We start from the raw sequence: 19,801 nt of genomic DNA on the forward strand, positions 1-19,801 counted from the left end.
ACCATAGCAAGCATTGGGGTTGTTACAATGGTTCCAGGAACAGAGCATAACAGATTCCATGAAATGGTTATGCTTTACATATAGTCTCCTCTTCCCTTTCTTAGATGTGAACAGAACAAACTGCTTGGGTTTGAGTCTTACCTCCACTGTTTCTTGGCTGCAGAACCTGGACCAAATCATTTCACCTCTCTGTGCCTCTGTCTCCTCATCTATAATAATGGTATCCACCTCATATAGTTGTAAAGATTAAAAGAGTTAACCTATAGAAAGAATTTAGAATAGTGCCTGGCAATATTATTATTACCTATCATTTTTTTAAGTATTCTTGTATTAAACATTAAGTATTCATGTGTAAAATAGGGATGCCTACTCTATAGAGTTGTTATGAAAATTAATGAGTTAATGTATGTGTGCATTTAGAATAGTGCCTGGCACACAGTAAGAGTTTAGTAAGTGTGCAGTTTTTGATATTCTTATAATCTGCTGAGTGTTATTCCATGGCACAAATATCTTGCAGGTTTTTTAAATCAGTAATTGGTGGATTTTTAGATTGCAATAGTACATTAGGACATACCTATTATAAAATTCCACTATCTTTCCTATGACAATTATTAAAGTAGATCCTCTTTGTTATAAAGTATGTACTTTTGATTTTGAGGTTTTATCTCTTCAAATAAGTGCTGTGAGCTGTTAGCTCTTGGCTAAATTACTTATCTAAGTCTTTGTTTTGTAATCTGTAGAATGGAATAATACCTACCTCACAGGGTTGGTGTTAATTGGCACATAATAAGCCATCAGAGAATTGTAGTTATTATGCATAGAAGCACTTAATTTCACAAATGTTTTTATTTTATGTTTTGTTTTGTTTTAAATTTTAGTCACAGCAACAGAGAAACTAAATTTGCCTTTTGGAAGGCCCAGGGTTATGCAGGAGAACAAAGAACACTGTCTCCTTTATCACAGAGAATATGTCAGTGGATTTGGAAAAGCTATCAGGATGCCCATGTGGAGCTCATACACAGTCCCCAAACCGGTAAATTTCTATGTCGATTGATCTATGCAGGCTGGAAAACAACTGTAGTTCTCTATTAATTCTAAGAGTTGAGTTTTGATTTTCAGTAGAGATCCCAAAGGAAGCTCACTGGCCTGTGTCTTATAAGACAATGTTCCGAGCATTGCTTAAAGATATTTATAGGTGTTATGTGGGTAGAAGAGAGGAACACATTGTGTTTTGCCTGCAAAAAATTGTTTACAGGCCAGTTGGCCAATTGGTAAGGTAGGTGGGAAAGAAGATTTCAAAGAGAAGGAACAGGAAGTACAGAGGCACATTATTCATTTGGTATATTCTAAGTATATGGGGGATGTACTTAGAAGGTAATGGTAACTAGATTATAAAGACCCTTGTATTTATTTGATTATTTAACAAATACTTTACTATGTGCTGTGTGCTATAGCAGGCATAAGGACCACAATGTGAATAAAATGTAATTCTTCCCTGAAGGATCTAACACTCTAATAGGTCATGGAAGACTTACCCGTATAGGTGTGCTATGTCACAGGTCTCTCCAGACTGAGGTTGAGAATCCAGTTGCTTAAATCCTCTGTCCTCTTCACTAGCTGGCAAACTCCTTTTCAAAAAATGACAAGGGACATTTCGCTACCTTAAGAAAGAAAATGTTGAATGTCTACCTCACACCAGAATTAAATTGCTAGTAGATTTATAGCCCTCGGTGTAAACAGAAAATCTATATTTTCCTTTGTGCATATCTTTATAACCTTGAGATAGAGAAAGATTTCTTAGGACACAAGAATAATAACAACAACAAAAAATAAAGAGAAGATTGATTAATTTGACTATATAAATATTAACACGTGATGACAAGACAAAGTTATGGATGGGATAATATATTTTCATTGCATATAGGAAACAATTGATGAGGATCCAGAATAGTAATTAGGATCTAGAATAGCTAATAAATTTCTACCAATAAGCAAGAGAATGACAAACATCTTAATTAATAAATGAGCAAAAGATATGAGCCAAGCAACTAAACCTCATTAACAATCAGAGAAATGTAAATTAAAACAAAAGCAAAGTCTGCCAAAAATTTGTTCCAACATTCCTTCAGGGCAGGGATGGTTTTATTTAATGTATCCTTAGCACATTAGAGCTGCCCAGTAAATGCTTTCAGAATGAAAGCATTGTATCAATTAATCACAACCATTCTTAAAGACAAAGCAGTACTTTCAACCAAAAGAGTAAAGAAATAATCAGGAAGCTGTTTTTATAGAAGAAATCTTAGTATTTTAGATCTAAAGATTCTGATGACAAACCTCAACTTATTACTGTTCTTGCTGAGTGCAGATGTTCCACCATTTTTAGGGAAAGGAAGTGATTGCTTGTATCCGGTTTATTTCAATTTCTTGTTCCAATTTGAGATATTTGGAGAAATATAAGTGTATTGTCTCACTGCTAATTAAACTTTGTGTGTTCTGAAAGCCAAGTCTGCTGCTGACCATGGTTAAATGGTGGTCAGTGGTAGGGGAGCACTAATGTTGATTCCCAATGTGGGCATATATTTTACAGTTACCTGAGTTCACATGTATGGTTAATGGTTAAAGGGTTCAGAGCAGGCCTCCCTGAGACAGGCCACTTTGGCATGTGAATTATTTTGAGCTTAAGGCAATAGAGACCTTGCAGGCTTATGAGAAACTCTAACCTCTCCCTTAAAGCATTTAAATTAGGGGCCTTGCCCATAATAAGAGTTATCACCAGAAATAACTTTTTGTGACCTACTTATAGAGCAGGGCAAACTTCTAATTACTGAACATCTGCTATTCTTATGGTCCTTTAAACGACCTTCATCCCCTGTGAAGCCCCAAGGTGCTTCAGAGTGCCATGAGTACCTCACTCTCCCGGTCTGTCTTTGAACCTCTCATCTATATGGGGTCTCTGACTTTCTCATGTATGTGAAGTTCTCATAACGTATGTAATTAAATTTGGTAATTTTTTCTCGTTAATCTGTCTCAGGTAGATTTAATTATTAGACTAGCAAAAAGAAAACTAGAGGAAAATTTCTTCCTCCTATATAGTAGCGACATCGCCTTCTTAGTGTGCAAAATATTCAGTTGTTTGTGATTTTCCTCAATGTATGTGAAACACACTATGAAACCACAATATGAAGTTATTTATTCCTTAAAATTACTTAAATTTGTTTTTGTTTTGAGAGTGTCAGTATATTCAAGGCCAGTCTTATTATTCAATTCTCTATTTTTGAAAAGTCCAGGTACCAGGGATTGTGTGGAATGTTTATGTTTTTAATGCTTTCCCCTGCAGTCTTGCATTCCTGAATTTCTATGAGCTTTAGCGGAAACTCAAGGCGGAAAGATTTTAAGTGGGTTCAGACTAGGAGTTTAGTACAATTCTTTTTTGTTATTGTTTTAAAACTAGCTTCTTTGTTACCAAAAGTTCCTGTCCTTTCACTGATCCCACAGAACTACTTGTGTACTTCTCCCTCCATGTGACAGGATGGAATTCTAGCAATTTTCTGCTTTCTAATTCAGAAATTACTCTGTTAGTATGTTGTGGTTCAAGAAAATTACATACAAGGATGTTTTGAGATTCACATAAAACTGTTGTAAATCAGCTCTGTGTTTGAAAAATCAGACTTTAAATAAGCACTTTTTAGGACATGGGCCCAATTGGCTTGTATCTTTAAGTTTTATGGGGCAATTTTTTCCTGTGGTTTTGGTGGGTTTTCTAATTTTTGTTGCCATTGTTATCTCAGAAGAGCCCTGGGGGAAGTAGTTGTGATTTGAAATCATGGTCCTACAACAACTGCTTCAAAACGGTTGTTTGATCAGTCTCTATATGGGTTTTGCTTCTAAGCCTACTCTGTTGGAAGACGTGAACTATTTTTTTTCTGTTGCTAGGTGAACAATTGCAAAGAGCAAGAATTATGATTATTTAGAATATATACTTTATAAATTTAATAAGAAGTCAAAGAACTTTTTTAGAGAAGAAAATCTAGTGCATTATGTATATATCACCCATATAATTGCATTTTTAAATAGCAACAAAAAGTTTCTAAAGCTTGTTAGGTCCGATATTATAAAGTGTGACCCAATCATGTTTTGTGAGTCTTTAAAAACTGGAGCATTACTGTGTACTTCAAACATTTTTTTTGAACTAGAAGAAATATATTTCCCTGTAGAAAAGTCACATGACCAGAAAAATAACTTAAAATGTATATAGTTATTATCCTTACCGTCAGGCAAGATCATAACTATCTAATCTACAAATCAACAAATTTTAGCTTTTATATTTCATCTACAGGTAAATAGAGGTTATAACTTCAATAGAAATAATTTCATCCCCTGTTCAGGTTTTATTTTATCTTCTTGTCAGACTGGAAATGAAAGCATCTCCCTTTCCTATCTATGCTCATCAGCTACTTCTCTTGAAGAATTTTGAGAACTAGAGAGTTCAAATTTTACTTGATTGTTTAAGTTCTATTTATTGTTTTCCTGACTATTCCCTGGCTTAAAAAACTCTAAGGAACTCTGAAAAGATGGCAGGATTGAAGCTGTTTATATGTGTGCATGGGGCGGGGTAGGAGGTTCAGGAAGGAGTAGTTCACTCTGCCTTCACTCAGGAGCCCAAGACCCAGAAATGATGTGACCAGACCTCCCCTCCGACCTTCTAGAGGGCTGCCTATTACATAATCTCTCTTTTGTAAAAGAGGCCACATCCTGCCTTCTCAATCTTGATGCACCTATTACATTTGAGGGTTCAAATTTGGTATATAAGGAACAAGATTTTCAGTTAGCAGAAAATGCACAACCTTTTTTTAGTACTTTCTGCTAAAATCATCCTAGTCCATTCTCCCTAGTCTAAAGCCTTCTGCCCCTTTGCTCAACTAAATTGCCTGAGCACAACTTCCACAGCTGCAATCTCATTAAAATTCATAATAAACTACCCTCTCTAACATTTTTATAATTTTAACTGCTGAATACAGCCATTTCATTTTTCTTACATTATGAAAAATATATCCATGGCTACCTTTATGTACTATACATTTCTTCAAGTGAAACTAAATGTGAATTTTAGAGTAAAATGATAAAGTTGTGTGATAGGAAACATCAACTCACAATGTTCTGGAGGTCTATGAGGCTGACTCCACCAGCGATCAATATTCTTTGTTCTCTCATTTTACAACATCTTTACGTTCCCCCTTATGCCAAGTGGAGAAATCTGCTCATTCAGAACTATTTACTAAGACAGATTTTTGAAAAGATATAAACAAATATTTTTAGCTTTCCAGTGTCTGACACCAAGAAAGTGAAATAAATGGTGAAAACTAATCTCCTGCCTCTAACACAGATACCTTCATATTTCTAGGTTTACTATTTATTTTGGTGGACTGTATCCCTCAGGAGCTTGAGAAAGCCTGATAAAGGATGAAGGGAAGATACATTTCTGAGACTTAATGCGTCTCACAAGGTTCTTATTTAGTCTATATGCTGAAATGATGGTTTAGCTTTAGAATTTTAGAAATATATATATTTTTTCAAAATTAATAGGACGTTAGGCTTCCTAGATGAATATTCTAATGTTTTCATATGTTCCATACTTTCTTCCATTTCTTCTCTTTAATTCAACATTTTGAGAGATAGCTACAACTTCACCTTATATATTTTATTGAACATTTTATTTCTATTGTCATAATTTAAAATTCTAAGAGCACTTTCTGTTATCTCTTTCCCTTCCTATTGCTTTCTTTTCTTTCTATGTGGATGCTATATTAACTCTGATCATTCTGAGAGTTTTCTTCTGTTCTCTGCATTGTCTTTTTTTCTTTTTGGTTTCTTATCTCATCCCCACAAAATATCTGGTAGTCCTTCTCTGTCATCTCATATTTTAATGGTGAGGCACTAAGCAACATGGCTGGGGCTTGCCAGCTGACACGCTTTGCTTAGGTTGATCAGAATGAGAATCAGCCATTGTGTTGGGGATTCTCAGTTGTAAGTATCCTATAGTTGTCCTTTCAGGCTGGTTTTCCAAAAAAGGTCACTTTTAATCTGATCCAGTGTATAAGATTGGCAGACTACATGGGGGTGACGAGACTGGGGGGAATTTTACCATTCAGTATATAGATTTTTATTTAATTCCATTGCTTCCAACATGGGCACCTGCTTTCTGGGGTGTCTTGTGTCCTTTATTCTGATCATCCCTCTGGTTCAACCTCTCCAGTGAGTAAAGATTCTGTTTAGCCTGTTTTACAAACCTTCGATCTATCTTATTTCTGTCCCTACACACATTGCCTGTCTTTAAGAAACATCAGGTTCTACCTTGTGGTTCTGCAGTAGGAATCAGCTTGTTTGTGCTTTCCCCAACCATAGGCTTTTGGTTTTCAGTGTTTACTGGTCTACTAAGCTGGGTTAAAATAGTAAACAAATATATTTATTTGATTTCAACTTCTGAAAATTTCTTATCCTCCCTTATGTATCTTTATCATAACTGCCATTTTAATGGGATTTTAGAAAGGAGCAGAGATAAGTGTGTTCAATCAAGTTGAGAGGCCTATTCAAATTCTGTACGGAGTTTTCCAACTGTAGTGTTACAGTATGTTAAGGGGTCTATTCTCTGTTTGGCTCTCTCCAGGCTTCCCTCATCTTCATCTCCTACTTATTCTATACCTCATCTTTGTACCCTCTTGTCTACGACTATAGCACACAGTATGTTGCCTTTTCCTTTGGAAATTGATCCTGTAAGTTTTATTTATTTTCCCCAGCTTTATTGAGATATAATTGACATATAACATTGTGTAAGTTTATGGTGTACAATGTGATGACTTGATAAAATGATTACCATATACATTTTAGATGCCATAACTCATTTTTGCTTTTAGCACAATGCAGTGAACAGAGAGAGAGGACATCTTGATTTAATCTTTCATTTTATGTTATAAAAAATTGTTAAGAAATATATACATTGCGGGCAGTAGAGGGCATATAAATCAAAATCTCTGAAAAAATTAAATGAATAGCTAAATATTTACTTATAATTATATGCTAATCAAAATTTGAAGATAATGTAATACTATATTACCTTAAATAGTGGGATTAGGCAGCATATTTATAGGATGTCTACTAGTGAATAAATTATGTTATTAATTTTTAAATAGAGTTACAAAGAAAATTATTTTAAGAATTCCTGTATTTCATGATAAAACATAGCTACAGATTTATTAAAATCCCCAAATCAGTAAATTTAGACAACTATGGCTTTTTAAAATTAATCTTAGGTTCATTAGACGTTCTTGCTGAACTGAAGAATACTATCATTTGTACAATGTATTTAAAAAAAAAGTTTATATTTTATTTTCTATTTTTATTTGTTAATACAACATCTATCGCTGCGTAAAAGTTAAATCCTGAAAGGATTTTGGTTTTTAGCAGTAGCTCCCATTAGTCCTCTGCTCTCATTTCAGGTTTTATCCTGCAAGTTTTTCTTTCCAAGGTGTATTTGATTTGCCCTCCTGGTGTCCCTAACCAGAAGGGAACCACAGAAGAAAACATTGCTGAAGACATCCATTTTTGTTGCTTGCGTAGAACTGATTCACTAAGAAAATAGGAAAAGGTTAAATGAAAAACATTCTAGGGAAGTTACAAACCATATAAGGTGATGGGTGAGCCACAACTGTGGGCGTAATTTTTTTTTTTTCTTTTCTTTCTTTCAACAGGGAGACACATCGCCTCTTCCTCCCACTGTCCCAGACTGTCTGCGGGCTGATGTCAGGGTTGCTCCTTCTGAGAGCCAAAAATGTTCCTTCTATTTAGCACAGAAGAATATCACCCACGGCTTCCTCTATCCTCCTGGTTAGTATAACTCTTTTTTAGAGCAGCAGCTTAGAAAGCCCTCATCAGCTGGATGTGGGCATGTGCCTTAAACATATACTCCCCAGTGAAACTATCTGCTTGGGCTAAACTAGCTGCCCAGGAGGCTTCCAGTGGTTGTGGGCTGGCCCGATGCAGTGCAACAGCTATAATAAAGACTAATAAATTTTGCAGCGGGAACCACACATCAGCTCTAATCTGGCCCAGATGTTCAGAAAGTTTGGCAAGTTTAAGTTTAATTTTAAAACAGATTATTTGGAAAGGGATACAAGTGTCTAAAAAACATTCTTTTTTTTCTGGCTACAGCCCAAGCTAAGGCCTGCATCAAGCATGCAGCTGCGCCTGTGGAAAGAAATCAGGCTGGAACTCAAGCCTCTCACTCATGCTATATAATCAAAATTTTTAAATTTTAGATTAAGCAGCTGAATGAACTTTACGGTTTTTTTTTTTGTTTTTTTGTTTTTTTGTTTTTAAGAAAGCATCTCTCATGGGAACATGCAAAAACCAGTTCAATTTTTCTAAAACTCATATCTCTTCCCCACTCAGCAGGAAATGTCATTTTCATTAACTCACCCATGAGATTTTCAACAATTTCAGCTTCTGGGAATGGGTTCATTCCTGATATTTTGCTTCATTTCTCTGGAAGCCATGACCAAAGAGGTCAATTTAGAGATTTATAATTTAGAGATTCTAAGATTATTTACAGTGGGGAAGAAAAGGCTTAATGAAAACAAGTGGCATATCAATTCAAACTTTTAACACAGAATTAGGATAAATAAACTGATATCTTATTAAAATATTTAGAGACAATTAGATCTACCAAACTTAAGCAAACCCTAGGATAAACCTTAAATAGTTGCAATGATTTATTAATAAAAAAATTTAAGTTAGCATACAAAATTTTATCTGTTAAGCCATGATATATATATATATATATATATATATATATATATATATATATATATATATATATATATATATATATATATGCCTCAACAAAAGAATGAAATTCATAACTAAATTCCATTGTGAGCTAATTCTTATTTTTCTCTAAAAAGGAGTTAATATTATATTGACCTCCCAACTTGTAGGGCTTAGTTTTAAAAGGAGAAAAGAATTTTAGGATATCTGAGGACTGAACAGTATGTGAAATCTTAAGTTAAAGACCAACAACATATTCATTGCCTTTTGGTGTCCACCCACACTGGCCTTGGATTTAAATTTTAGTTAAGATTCCCAAGGGTAGTTTAAATATAAACAGTATTATAATACTCATGTGTAGGCTTGCAACTTTTTAAATCTTCACAATATTTCCATGATAGATGCCATTAGACAAATGAAGCACAGAGGGACATAGCACTTTACTCGAGTGGTTCAGCCGGCAGGCAGGACCTGGGGCTCTAGAGCACACACACCACTCCATCTTCAGAAGGCCTTCTCCCCTGGGTCTCTCCTCTTTTCGACCCTTCCTCTCTGTATAAGGATGCCAGTCATTGGACTTAGAGACCACCCTAAATACAGGATAACCTCATCTCAAGACTCTTAATTACATCAACAAAGACCCTATTTTTCCTTCCTATCACAGTCATGGTGTAGGAAGGTTAGGACTTGAACACATCTTTTTGAGGGTCACCATTCTACCTACCACATGTTTAAAGGTATAAAACTGTCTGCATTACTGATTACCCCTATTGGAGAGTGCTTAGGATTTCCGTGTTTTGACTGCTAATAAATTTAGATTAGTATGTAACAGTATTTGCTTATTATGTAGTGTGTCATATTTTCTCTTATGGCTAGATTTAATAGAATTCACTTGTTTTGCAGGAAACAATAGAACTTCTGATAGTCAATACGATGCTTTGATTACAAGTAATTTGGTCCCTATGTATGAAGCATTCAAAAGTAAGTATATATTTAGATTATTAATTTAAAAATGATTAAGTGACTCTATGAACTTATAACTAAACACATTTTTAATTGCAATTTGTTCCTGATATTGTCATCTCATTTTAATGTTTTAAATATAGAAATAAGAAAGATCTCTGACATAATTTTTTCAACTTACTTCAACTCGGGTGACCTGTTGCTAGAATTTTGATAATTTGTTTTTTATCCTAATGTAACTCTAAAGGGCTATTTACAAAACAAAATCTTACTGACATTCACCCTAAGTAAATCCCTAGAGTCATAATTAATAAGGTAGTATGTGTGTTCTGACCATATTTAAATACTCACTGTCCCTGAAGCAACTCAGCCCTGGGAAGAAATTTGAAGACATATTTCATTGTAATTTTGAGACTGCAATGATATTAACAACAAAAACTGTTATCAATGAGGCCATTCTATTTTGTCCATTCTATTTTGCAGAATTACCCAATCCTCACTGGCTATATTGAAGCAGAATTTGATGCTATTTACACGTACCTGTCTATATAATAGAAAATATTTCCATGTTTAATAGAGGTAGATTTTTTAACAATTCATTATTTTATTTTTAGAAATATGGGATTACTTCCACAATGTTCTTCTTGTAAAATATGCCATGGAAAGAAATGGAGTAAATGTGGTTAGTGGACCAGTATTTGATTATAATTACGACGGTCGTTTTGATGCTCCAAGTGAAATTACAGAGTAAGGAATTTAAAACTAAATGAACCTTTTGGTTTAGCAATAGGATATCATGAGGGGAAACTTCAATCTTTTGAATAAAAGCTCAGTATTCTAAATATTACATAGTATATTTATACAAAGATGTCGTTATTGACTATGTTCAACTAGTCTATCCAAATATTTAGCAAAAATTTTTTATGGGAAAAATTTTAACTAATAGGCAAAGAATAAATGTCCAGGAAAAGTTTAGCAAAATTTTTATTTGGAAAATTTCTAAACTAATGGGCAAAGGAAAATGTGTAAAGGTTAAGGTTAAGACACTCTACTATCGGTAAATATGGAATCAGTCTAGCAATAAATGAAAACGATCAAGTAGTGACAATTTATAAAATTGTCCAATAGTGGCTGGTTCATAAAAGTATCTTCCAGAGAGGATGTAGGCTTCATGTAGAAAAGCAGTCCTACTTAAATGTACATTTCTGTACTAAATCTGATAATAACTGGTTGCTAAGAATTACCTTTGAAGGCAGTACACAGGAATAGAGAGCTTCAGAAGTTTCATCCATTATTTCTCTTTGTTATAAAAATGTATAAAGGGCAAAACTACACAATTGTGTAATCTGAGCATAGATTATTTAAAGCAATGATTTCTACCTATATCTTCAGGTAAAGTAACATATATGACTACTCTGTGGTCTTTTTCTATTTTGTTTGTCTTGTCTTTATTTCAGGATTTATTGATCCTATATTTCACCAAATATATATAATCCTAGCAAACATTTTGATAGCACTTTAGTACCTGCTAGGTACTTTTCTCAGCACTTATTGTATTTCATTTAATCCACAAAACATCCCTATATTAGATTCTATTAGCCCCATTTAGAGATGAGGGAAATGAAGCAGAGAGAGGTTAAGTAACTTGTCTGTGTTCAACAACCGATAAGTGGTAAAGCCAGGATAAAAAGCCAAGCAGTCTAGTGCTGAGTTCATGGAGAAACTCTAAGTTACAATAATATGTTAGTATTTATACAAGCTCATATTTCCTTTAGTGGACTCATGCTAATAGCTTAACTTTATTTTGTACTTAAAACTTTTAAAAGCACTTTCGTGTTTGTTATCTGAAACTAAAAGACCGTCATATCAGTTGTATGGATTTATTCCCATGTATACACTGTGAAGTTGGTAGCACAGGTCACCTCCATGCAGAAGTTGAGAAGACATTGTAAGTCATAGAATTTTAGAGGGTTGGAACACATCTCAATATCTAGTGGAAGTGCATGGCTAGAGTTGGAATCCTGGCTCTTCTTTCTCAGCCCCTGCTCTGTCAGGAAATGTCACTATGAAGTATAAAGTCAACAAAATTAGGAAACACAGGAGGCATAATATTGCACTCTGCTTTTCTTTGTATTCTAATATTTCTCCATAATGTTAAAATAAGCAAGCTTGAACTTCTATAAATCTCTGTTCTGGCTCATTGAAGTCTAAAAATATATGATAAGTTTTTGTACTTTCTATTCATCTGCTTTCTTGTATTATATTTACCTTGGTCTTTCTTTAAAAATATATAAAATACATTTATAATATTCAGAAGTAAATGTATAATAACATCAAATCTTTCAAATATGTTTTTTTCAGATATGTAGTCAACAACAGCGTTCCCATCCCAACGCACTACTTTGTGATGCTGACTAGTTGTAAAAATAAGAACTACACCCCTGACACCTGCCCTGAGTGGTTGGATGTCCTATCCTTCATCATCCCTCACCACCCTACCAACATGGAGAGCTGCCCGGTGAGTATGCTCCAGTAGAGCCCCTGGGACCTAAGGAGAAGATTAGGCAGAGCTCGACTGGGCCTCATAAAGTGGCTCTAACTACAACTATATATATATTTTAGGTGTTTCATGGGTAGAGTTGTACTAAAAATAACCACATTTAAAACTTTTCCTTAGACTATTGATTTTTACATAATTAATATCAATGTAAAGATCTATGTGCGTACATGAACATGTGTTTATATATGCATTTGTTGTGTATTTTATTTATACATTTTATTCACACTCAATAATAAAGGAAGTGGTGGTATCTTATTAATATTTTGATTCTGGACACAAATTCTAAGGTTCTGTCCCAAAGTTGATACTAGATAAATGTTTCATGAATGCATATTTCATCGACTTGAAACATGAGGTCTGAAGTTAATCACACACACACACACACACACACACGCACACACACTATGTTAGTTCAAGTAACATTCCTTTTCTAACATCATGTATTATTCCAGTATATATTCAACAAATATATTAAGCACTTATTAAGTGCACAGTATTGTAATAGAAACTTTTTAGCATGCACCAAGGAGGAATACATTCTCTGTCCTCAAGGAGTTCATATATAATGTTGATATATAAATGAGATAGATAAATGAAATACGAATGAAGCTAAATGAAGTATAGACATGTAAATGGGTCAGTCACTAATATAAGAATTATTTTACAAATTAAAAAGTAAGAGATGTCACAAAGTTGGAATTAATCACCAAATACTCTTGTATTTGGTGGGAGAAGGGCTGGGCCCTGAAGAATGGGCAGAATTTGAACAGATTGAGATAATTAGGAAGAATCTTCCAAGGAGGGAGTGAAGATTGGAGAGGATTTGGTAATTTATTGGATGTAAGAGCCAAAGGAAATGGAGTTGAAGATGAACCAGAGATTTTAAATGTAGATAATTAGGAAAATGAAAGGGAAGTTAGGAATGAGAACTATTTTGGCAGGTACATAGGGTAATTAAGTTTAGGCATGTCAAGTTTGTAGAAATGGGTGTTCATATGGAAAATTTCATAGGCTATGAGAGACTGGAAATTAAAGTTTAGATTCTAGGCTAGATTAGGATTCATCTCTATTTTCTCAGGTGCTCACCATATAACTGCCTTCACTATACTGTGTACTATGGGAGATACATAGATACATCAGACATGAGTTCTATCAAAAGGAGCTCATAGTCTAGCACTTAGGACCCTAATAAAATAGAAGGAAGAGATAAATGGTGCAAAGAGGGACAGACAAAATTGCTGTAGAATTTCAAAGGAGAAATACTTCCTGGTAGGTGACATTCTAGTTGGATTTTGAAAATAGGATTTGAACTTGAGTGAATGGTCTTTTAATGACTAAAGATGGAGGGCAAAGACTAGAGGCTACATGGTAGGTCACTTGTAGTCTTAGAGTGAGAAAGAGTTTCCAAAAAAGAAGCTATCAGGAGATGTTGTCTAGTTAAATCTCTTCCTACCTTTTTCTTTTTTTGGTCAGAATTTTATTTAGTTTAGACAAAGGTAAGCCATTACTCTTTACCTCCTCTTCCAGTGGCAGACAGTGGTGACTGATACAGTGTGGTACTCCTCACTACTGAATTGTGATTAAATAGTTCCTTGTCACAGTATTTCTAGGTAGCCATTATGGGTTGATTAGAATGAGTGTGCAAAGAAGAAACTATTTACTATCCTTGATCTAGGTCCTTATTTCCTTCTTTCAGGACTTTTGAAAATGAATCTTAAGTAGTTTTACTGTCTTCTGGCTTTATCCCCTTCACCTTTATCTACAACTACTAACTTACTTAAATTTCAGTTTTTTATTATGACATACTTTCTCATCCCCAAACCTTGATTATGTACCCTGAATAAAAACCAAACAAAGAAACAAACAAACAAACATCTCCCAGTCTGTACACAATTTACTGTAGTTCACAATTTACCCTCAGTTGACCCTTGCTTACCCAAGTTCCAGGCCAACCGAAGTCCTCAAAATTGTTTGAACATAGCTTCAGTTTTCCTACCTCAACATCACTGTTCATGCTCTTCTCTTCTCTAGAATATCCTTCTTTCCCATCTCCTAAAAATTTCACCTGCACCTCAAGATAAAGTATAAACAGTATAAAACCGTCCCTGATTATCCAAAGTGGAGGTAGCCTCAAAATTCATAAGACGTCAACTCTATTGAGTAGGACATCATTACTAATGAACTAAACATTATCCAAAATTTTAAGAAATTTTCAGTATAATAATAATATGTCATATATAAAGATATTTATGAGACACATATGAAGAGTATAAAGCAAACTTAAACCAAGCTATCATAAGAGAAATTGAGAAGTTAATAAGATGTGGCTGTCGATTAGGTCTGGCGGAGGAGAGGGAAAGGACGAGAGAGAGTCAAAGGTGACTAAAAATTTAGGCATGACTGGCCAGGAAATATATAAGACAATCAGTTCTTTTGGGAAAGATGAATTTGTTCTTGTTGGTTTTCATATTGAGAAACTAGTTGGATGTCTAGGAGGATATATGAGAAGTAGTATAGAATAGAACTTAAGTGCATGGGTTTTGGTGTTGGACATCCTGGCTTCAGTTATTGATTTGGCCTCTTTGGATAAATAACTGAATGTCACTTTCCTCAACTGTATAAAAAAATTAACCTCCCTTATGAAGTTATTGTGAGGATTAAAGGAGATATTTCATATAAAATCCTAAGAATTATCAATAAATAGTTAGCAAATAGTGACTATTATAAAGAAATCACATCTTATGATGACGTTAACATTCTAAAGTCAACATAAAGTGTAATTGTGTGTAGGGAAAATCCCCTCTAATCAAATCACCCAAGAAGTACAGTACCTAAACTGTACCTTAATAAGTCCAAATCAACCAATATTTCCTCTAGCGTTAGAACAGGTAATTGTGCTTTAAGCACCTAGCGAAATAGTTGATTTGCTTTAAGAGGTTTGTTATATAAAAACTCTGCAGTTTTAAATATCTAATCACTCAATCTGGAGAAGTTAATAAGTTAATTCCCGCCATAAGACTTTTGAGAGAACTGACGCCAGTTATAGGAATGATGGATTCACAATTCACCTCATATGTGATCTAGGAAACTAGATTTATTCTACCTTATTTATTTTCTTTGGTCCTTTGTCCCTTTCATCTTTTCTGCCCTCCTTTTCCTTCCCCAACCCTCAATTTTGTGTTGTTAAATTCCTGTCATATAAGTGAGAATATTGCTACAAGTCTAAGTGCCCATAATTATTATAAGCTGCTCAGCAGATATTGGAAAATACAGATATGGAATTTGGAAGAGAAATCAGAACTGTAGAGATAGATTTGGCATTAAATCATGGGAGTAAAATAAGATCAAATTGAGGAAAATATCTATATTTTCAGGATGGAAAAAAACCTAGATTCAGTTGAGGAAATAGAAGATGTCATCAAACAAATAAGCAGTTAGAGCCATGGAAATAAAAGGAGGAACTTTCAGAAGCTTGGGGTAATCAACTAAGTGAAAGAACCAAAACAAACAAACAAACAAACAAACAAACAAATAAATAAATAAATTCACTCAGGTTGTCCTTGATAAAGCAGTTTTATTACTGTAGTCACAAAAATAACAAGTGGTTAAGGAGAGAGAGTATGAAAGTGGTTAGGGGAGAAAAATACTGAAATCGAAATTGTCTCAAAAGACTAACAAGTGAATTGTATTTGAGAGGTATAAATATTTCTATTTATCTAACAGTTCTAATACATATCCATATATATGTGTGTATATTTTTTATATATATTCCAAAGCATATCTTTAAATATAGCTCATAAAACCTGTATATATGTAAGTCCGCTATTCTGTTGGGATTCACTGGTACAAGTGGAGTAGTTGTCTATATCTGCCTCGTGTTCAAATTGGTGGGTACTGTTGAACTACCTGGTATTAGGAAGCTTGAGTATCACCCCTGCGTAGATATAGTTTTGTGTTATTTAATTGCAGTCTTAAAAGAGGATAGACTGTCAGATATTCAGTAAACATTTAATTGGATAGATACCAAATAAGCTAGAAGAGAATAGAGTAGTATAAGCCCCGTAGAAGGAAACTTTATGAAAAAAAGTTCTCAAAAATATTAAGTAGTGCTGACGTGTGAAATAGTAAAGGCAGGAACATAGGAATGAATTAGAATTCCACTGGAAATATGAGCTCAAATTACACTACATATTTATTTCAAAAAAAATGAACTCAACTCATAAACCTCACAACAGAGAAATGCGTTAGCGGTCAGGAACTAAAAGTAATTTCCTCTTATACTTCCTCTGGCTCAAGTAATAGCTGCCTATTTTAAGCCTGCATATTTAAAAAACAAGTAAACCACCATGCTGAAGTCAAATGAGAGTTATTAAAACATACTCATCTAATTAAACAAACTTTTAAGCTTTTAAATTTAACTGAAAATTAGCTATATGATATGAATATAAGAAAACTTATAAAGAATAGGAATTTCATAGAAATCCCTGGCTCCAAATTATTGAACATATTTTATATTGTAAAAACTCATTAAAAGTCACATGACCAGAAATATCTGAAAAGATCATTTAAAATATGCTCAGAGTAATAAAATTTAAACAGGGGTAAAACACTGTTTCACACCATGGTTTGGCAAGGACGTAGGGAGATATGGATGATCTTCTGTTGCCGGTGGAAGTGGAAATTGGTACAAACACAGGAGTGCTAGGTTTACTAGCTGATAAAGTTGCATGGACTCTCTAACGCTGCAGTTCCATTTGTGTGTGCCGGAAACTCACGTTCTTGAACACAAGAGGCATGTGCCAAGTTATTCATTACAGTATTATTTATAATGTCAAAAATATCATCAGTATGACAATCAAAAAATGGTGCTGCCACAAACCACAGCTGATTTAACTGGTTCTAATATAGATAGATTAAAAACATAATAGTGAATGAAAAAGCAATTATCAAATACCACTTATAACATCATTTATATAAATTTGAAAACTCATAAATCAATACTATATATTGTGTATCGATGTGCAGTAAAAGTTTAAAAACACAGACTGGATTCACACTGACTCATGAAATGATTAGCTCTGAATAGACCTAACTTCATCTGTAATATTTCATTTCTTTAAAAATTTATTTCTGAGTGAAGTAGATATAAAAATGGCTAAACTTTATGGCTATGTGGTGGTCTATATTTGTTATAATATACTCTGTACTATTGTTTTACTTTTTATTTTAATAAACAAAATTTAGCTGTATCTATGATTTAAGGCAGTCAAAACCATAGGAACAAATATTGAATTATTATGGTATACACCTGAAGTTAATAGGATGTTGTATGTCAATTATACCAAAAAAAAAAAAAGCAAAATAAAAACCACAGGAAAAAAGACAACTTTTAAGTCACAAAATATCTTTCTATTAATGAAAAATTATGCCTTATGGAAAAGTCTTTTGTTTCTTTTCTTTAGGAACATAAGGCAGAAACTGTATGGATTGAAGAAAGGGTGAAAACACATGTTGCCCGAGTCCGCGATGTGGAACTTCTTACTGGGCTTGACTTTTTTCAGGAAAAAGTACAGCCTGTCTCTGAAATTTTGCAACTTAAGACATATTTACCCACATTTGAAACCATTATTTAACTAAATATATTTTAAAATTTTGGCAAAATGTAAATGATTTTTTTCCGTTGAAGAATCATGAAATAAAATTTTCTATTTTTCCCTACCTCCTCTGAAAACCATGTTGTATTATATTCATTATTCCAATCTCTCTTTTTTTAATTCTATGAAAATGTGTTATTTGAAAGTTACATTTTTTTTCACAGAGATTGTGCTATTATACCTTCTTTCCTTCTTTCGATATGAAAAACAATTTAATACTCATACATTAAACAACAAAAGATTTTCTCAAGAAGAAAGACTCTGATTCATTTCATAGTTATGCAAGGTGGGAGACTGGCTTTTTTAGCATCTTAAGAGGTGGGGCTGAAGTGAGGGTTCCCAATGGCAGTGTCTGCGTGGCTTAAACTTGGTGTTCCATGGAAGGAAGCAGGTAGGTTTTCTTACGGTCTTGCCGAGATGTGGGGCAAAAGAGGGAAGGGAAAGGTACCTGAAGGCTGTCAGGGATCAAATATCAAAAATGGAGTTTTTGCCAAAGTGGCTATAAACTAACTATATTATGTTCCCGTGAGTAGTATGAATGTTTTATTCCTTCATCTCCTTCTAACACTTGGCATGTGCAGTCTTTTCAAATTTAGGCATTTTAATAAGAATGTAGTGGAATCTCTGTGTAGTTTTCATTGGCATTTTTTAATGACTAATGATGTCAAACTTTTTTTTGAGTGCTTGTCTTCCTCATATGTTTCCTAGTTAACTGTTCAAATCTTTATTATATTCATTATTTCATTTATTATCTTTGGTCATATTTTTCTACCCAGGCTTATCTAAACAGAAAGAAAACAATAGAAGTAGGTCTCGCTTTGGAATTGAATTGATTCTACAATCAGTTTTGTCATACAAATTCTCACATTTGGCAATAAGGCAATATTCATTAAAATAAAAATGCACATTACTTTAATTTAGTAATTTCACTTGTAAAAACTCTGCCAAGATATACTTTGTACAAATGCATGAAAATATCATCTTTTACAGTAGTGAAGACCAGAAAACAACCTCAAACACTGGTTGAGCAAATTATGGAATTTATTTAAACAGTGGAATACTATTTCACTACTATAAAGAAAAAAGCTGATCTATATATTGATCTATTATTAAATGAAAAGCAAGTGGTAAAACAGCATGTATAGTATGCTGTCATACTTTTTCAGATGTCAGCAAACTTTTTTATAAAGGGCCAGATAATAAAATTTTTAGGTCATATATTCTCTGTTGCAACTATTTAACTCTGCTTAATAATCAAGAAAGTAGTCATAGATCATACGTAAAAGGAATTGGAGTGGTTATGTTCCAATAAGACTTTATAAAAACTTTTAGAAGGAGGGCTAGATTTGGCCCATGGGCTGTAGTTTGTCAACTCCTGATTTATATAATAAAGTTGAGGTGGAGAGACGCAGCAATTAATAGTAAAGAAAGAGAAAATTTTTATTTTGTGCCTTTTTTGTACTGCTTAAAGTTAAAAAAAAAAACTCTATATATGAATCTCTTTACTTTTTCAAGATGTAATTATTAATCAAAGAGATTCCAGTACTTATTTGAAGGGCAATACCATTGGTTGACCTTTTGGATTACTAGATTGTCAATTTTTCAGATTCTTCTCTGCTATAAAGACTGTTCTTCCAGGAGACACTAGCTTTCTGGTGATGGAAAATCTTGTGACCTGAGCTTAAAAAAACAAACTTTCTATTAGGATGTAAATCGAATTATGGTCATTAATTACAACTAAATGAAATATTAGCTTAATGCCATTGGAGTTTTAAAAAACATTTTCTCTACTTGTAGGATTTAG

General features: G+C 33.6%; 1 protein-coding gene across 4 annotated transcripts in view; it reads left to right on the forward strand.

Annotated features, from left to right (window-relative positions):
- The window catches only part of ENPP3 (ectonucleotide pyrophosphatase/phosphodiesterase 3), a 75,119-nt gene extending 57,021 nt beyond the window's left edge, over nt 1-18,098 (forward strand). For 2 of the 4 annotated variants that reach the window (XM_039849944.1, XM_039849943.1), the window contains exons 20-25: nt 879-1,033; nt 7,746-7,881; nt 9,724-9,801; nt 10,398-10,530; nt 12,145-12,301; nt 17,806-18,096. In XM_039849944.1, the coding sequence (XP_039705878.1) occupies nt 879-1,033; nt 7,746-7,881; nt 9,724-9,801; nt 10,398-10,530; nt 12,145-12,301; nt 17,806-17,976 (830 nt within the window). In that variant the 3' untranslated portion in view covers nt 17,977-18,096. Of the gene's footprint in view, nt 1-878; nt 1,034-7,745; nt 7,882-9,723; nt 9,802-10,397; nt 10,531-12,144; nt 12,302-17,805 lie in introns of those variants that run through there. The other 2 variants (XM_039849945.1, XR_005650101.1) reach the window with 2 other exon arrangements.
- The last annotated feature ends 1,703 nt before the right edge of the window (nt 18,099-19,801 follow it).

This window comes from Pteropus medius, unplaced genomic scaffold (genome assembly GCF_902729225.1).
Source record: "Pteropus medius unplaced genomic scaffold, Ma_sr-lr_union100, whole genome shotgun sequence".
NCBI classification, from domain to species: Eukaryota; Metazoa; Chordata; class Mammalia; order Chiroptera; family Pteropodidae; genus Pteropus; species Pteropus medius.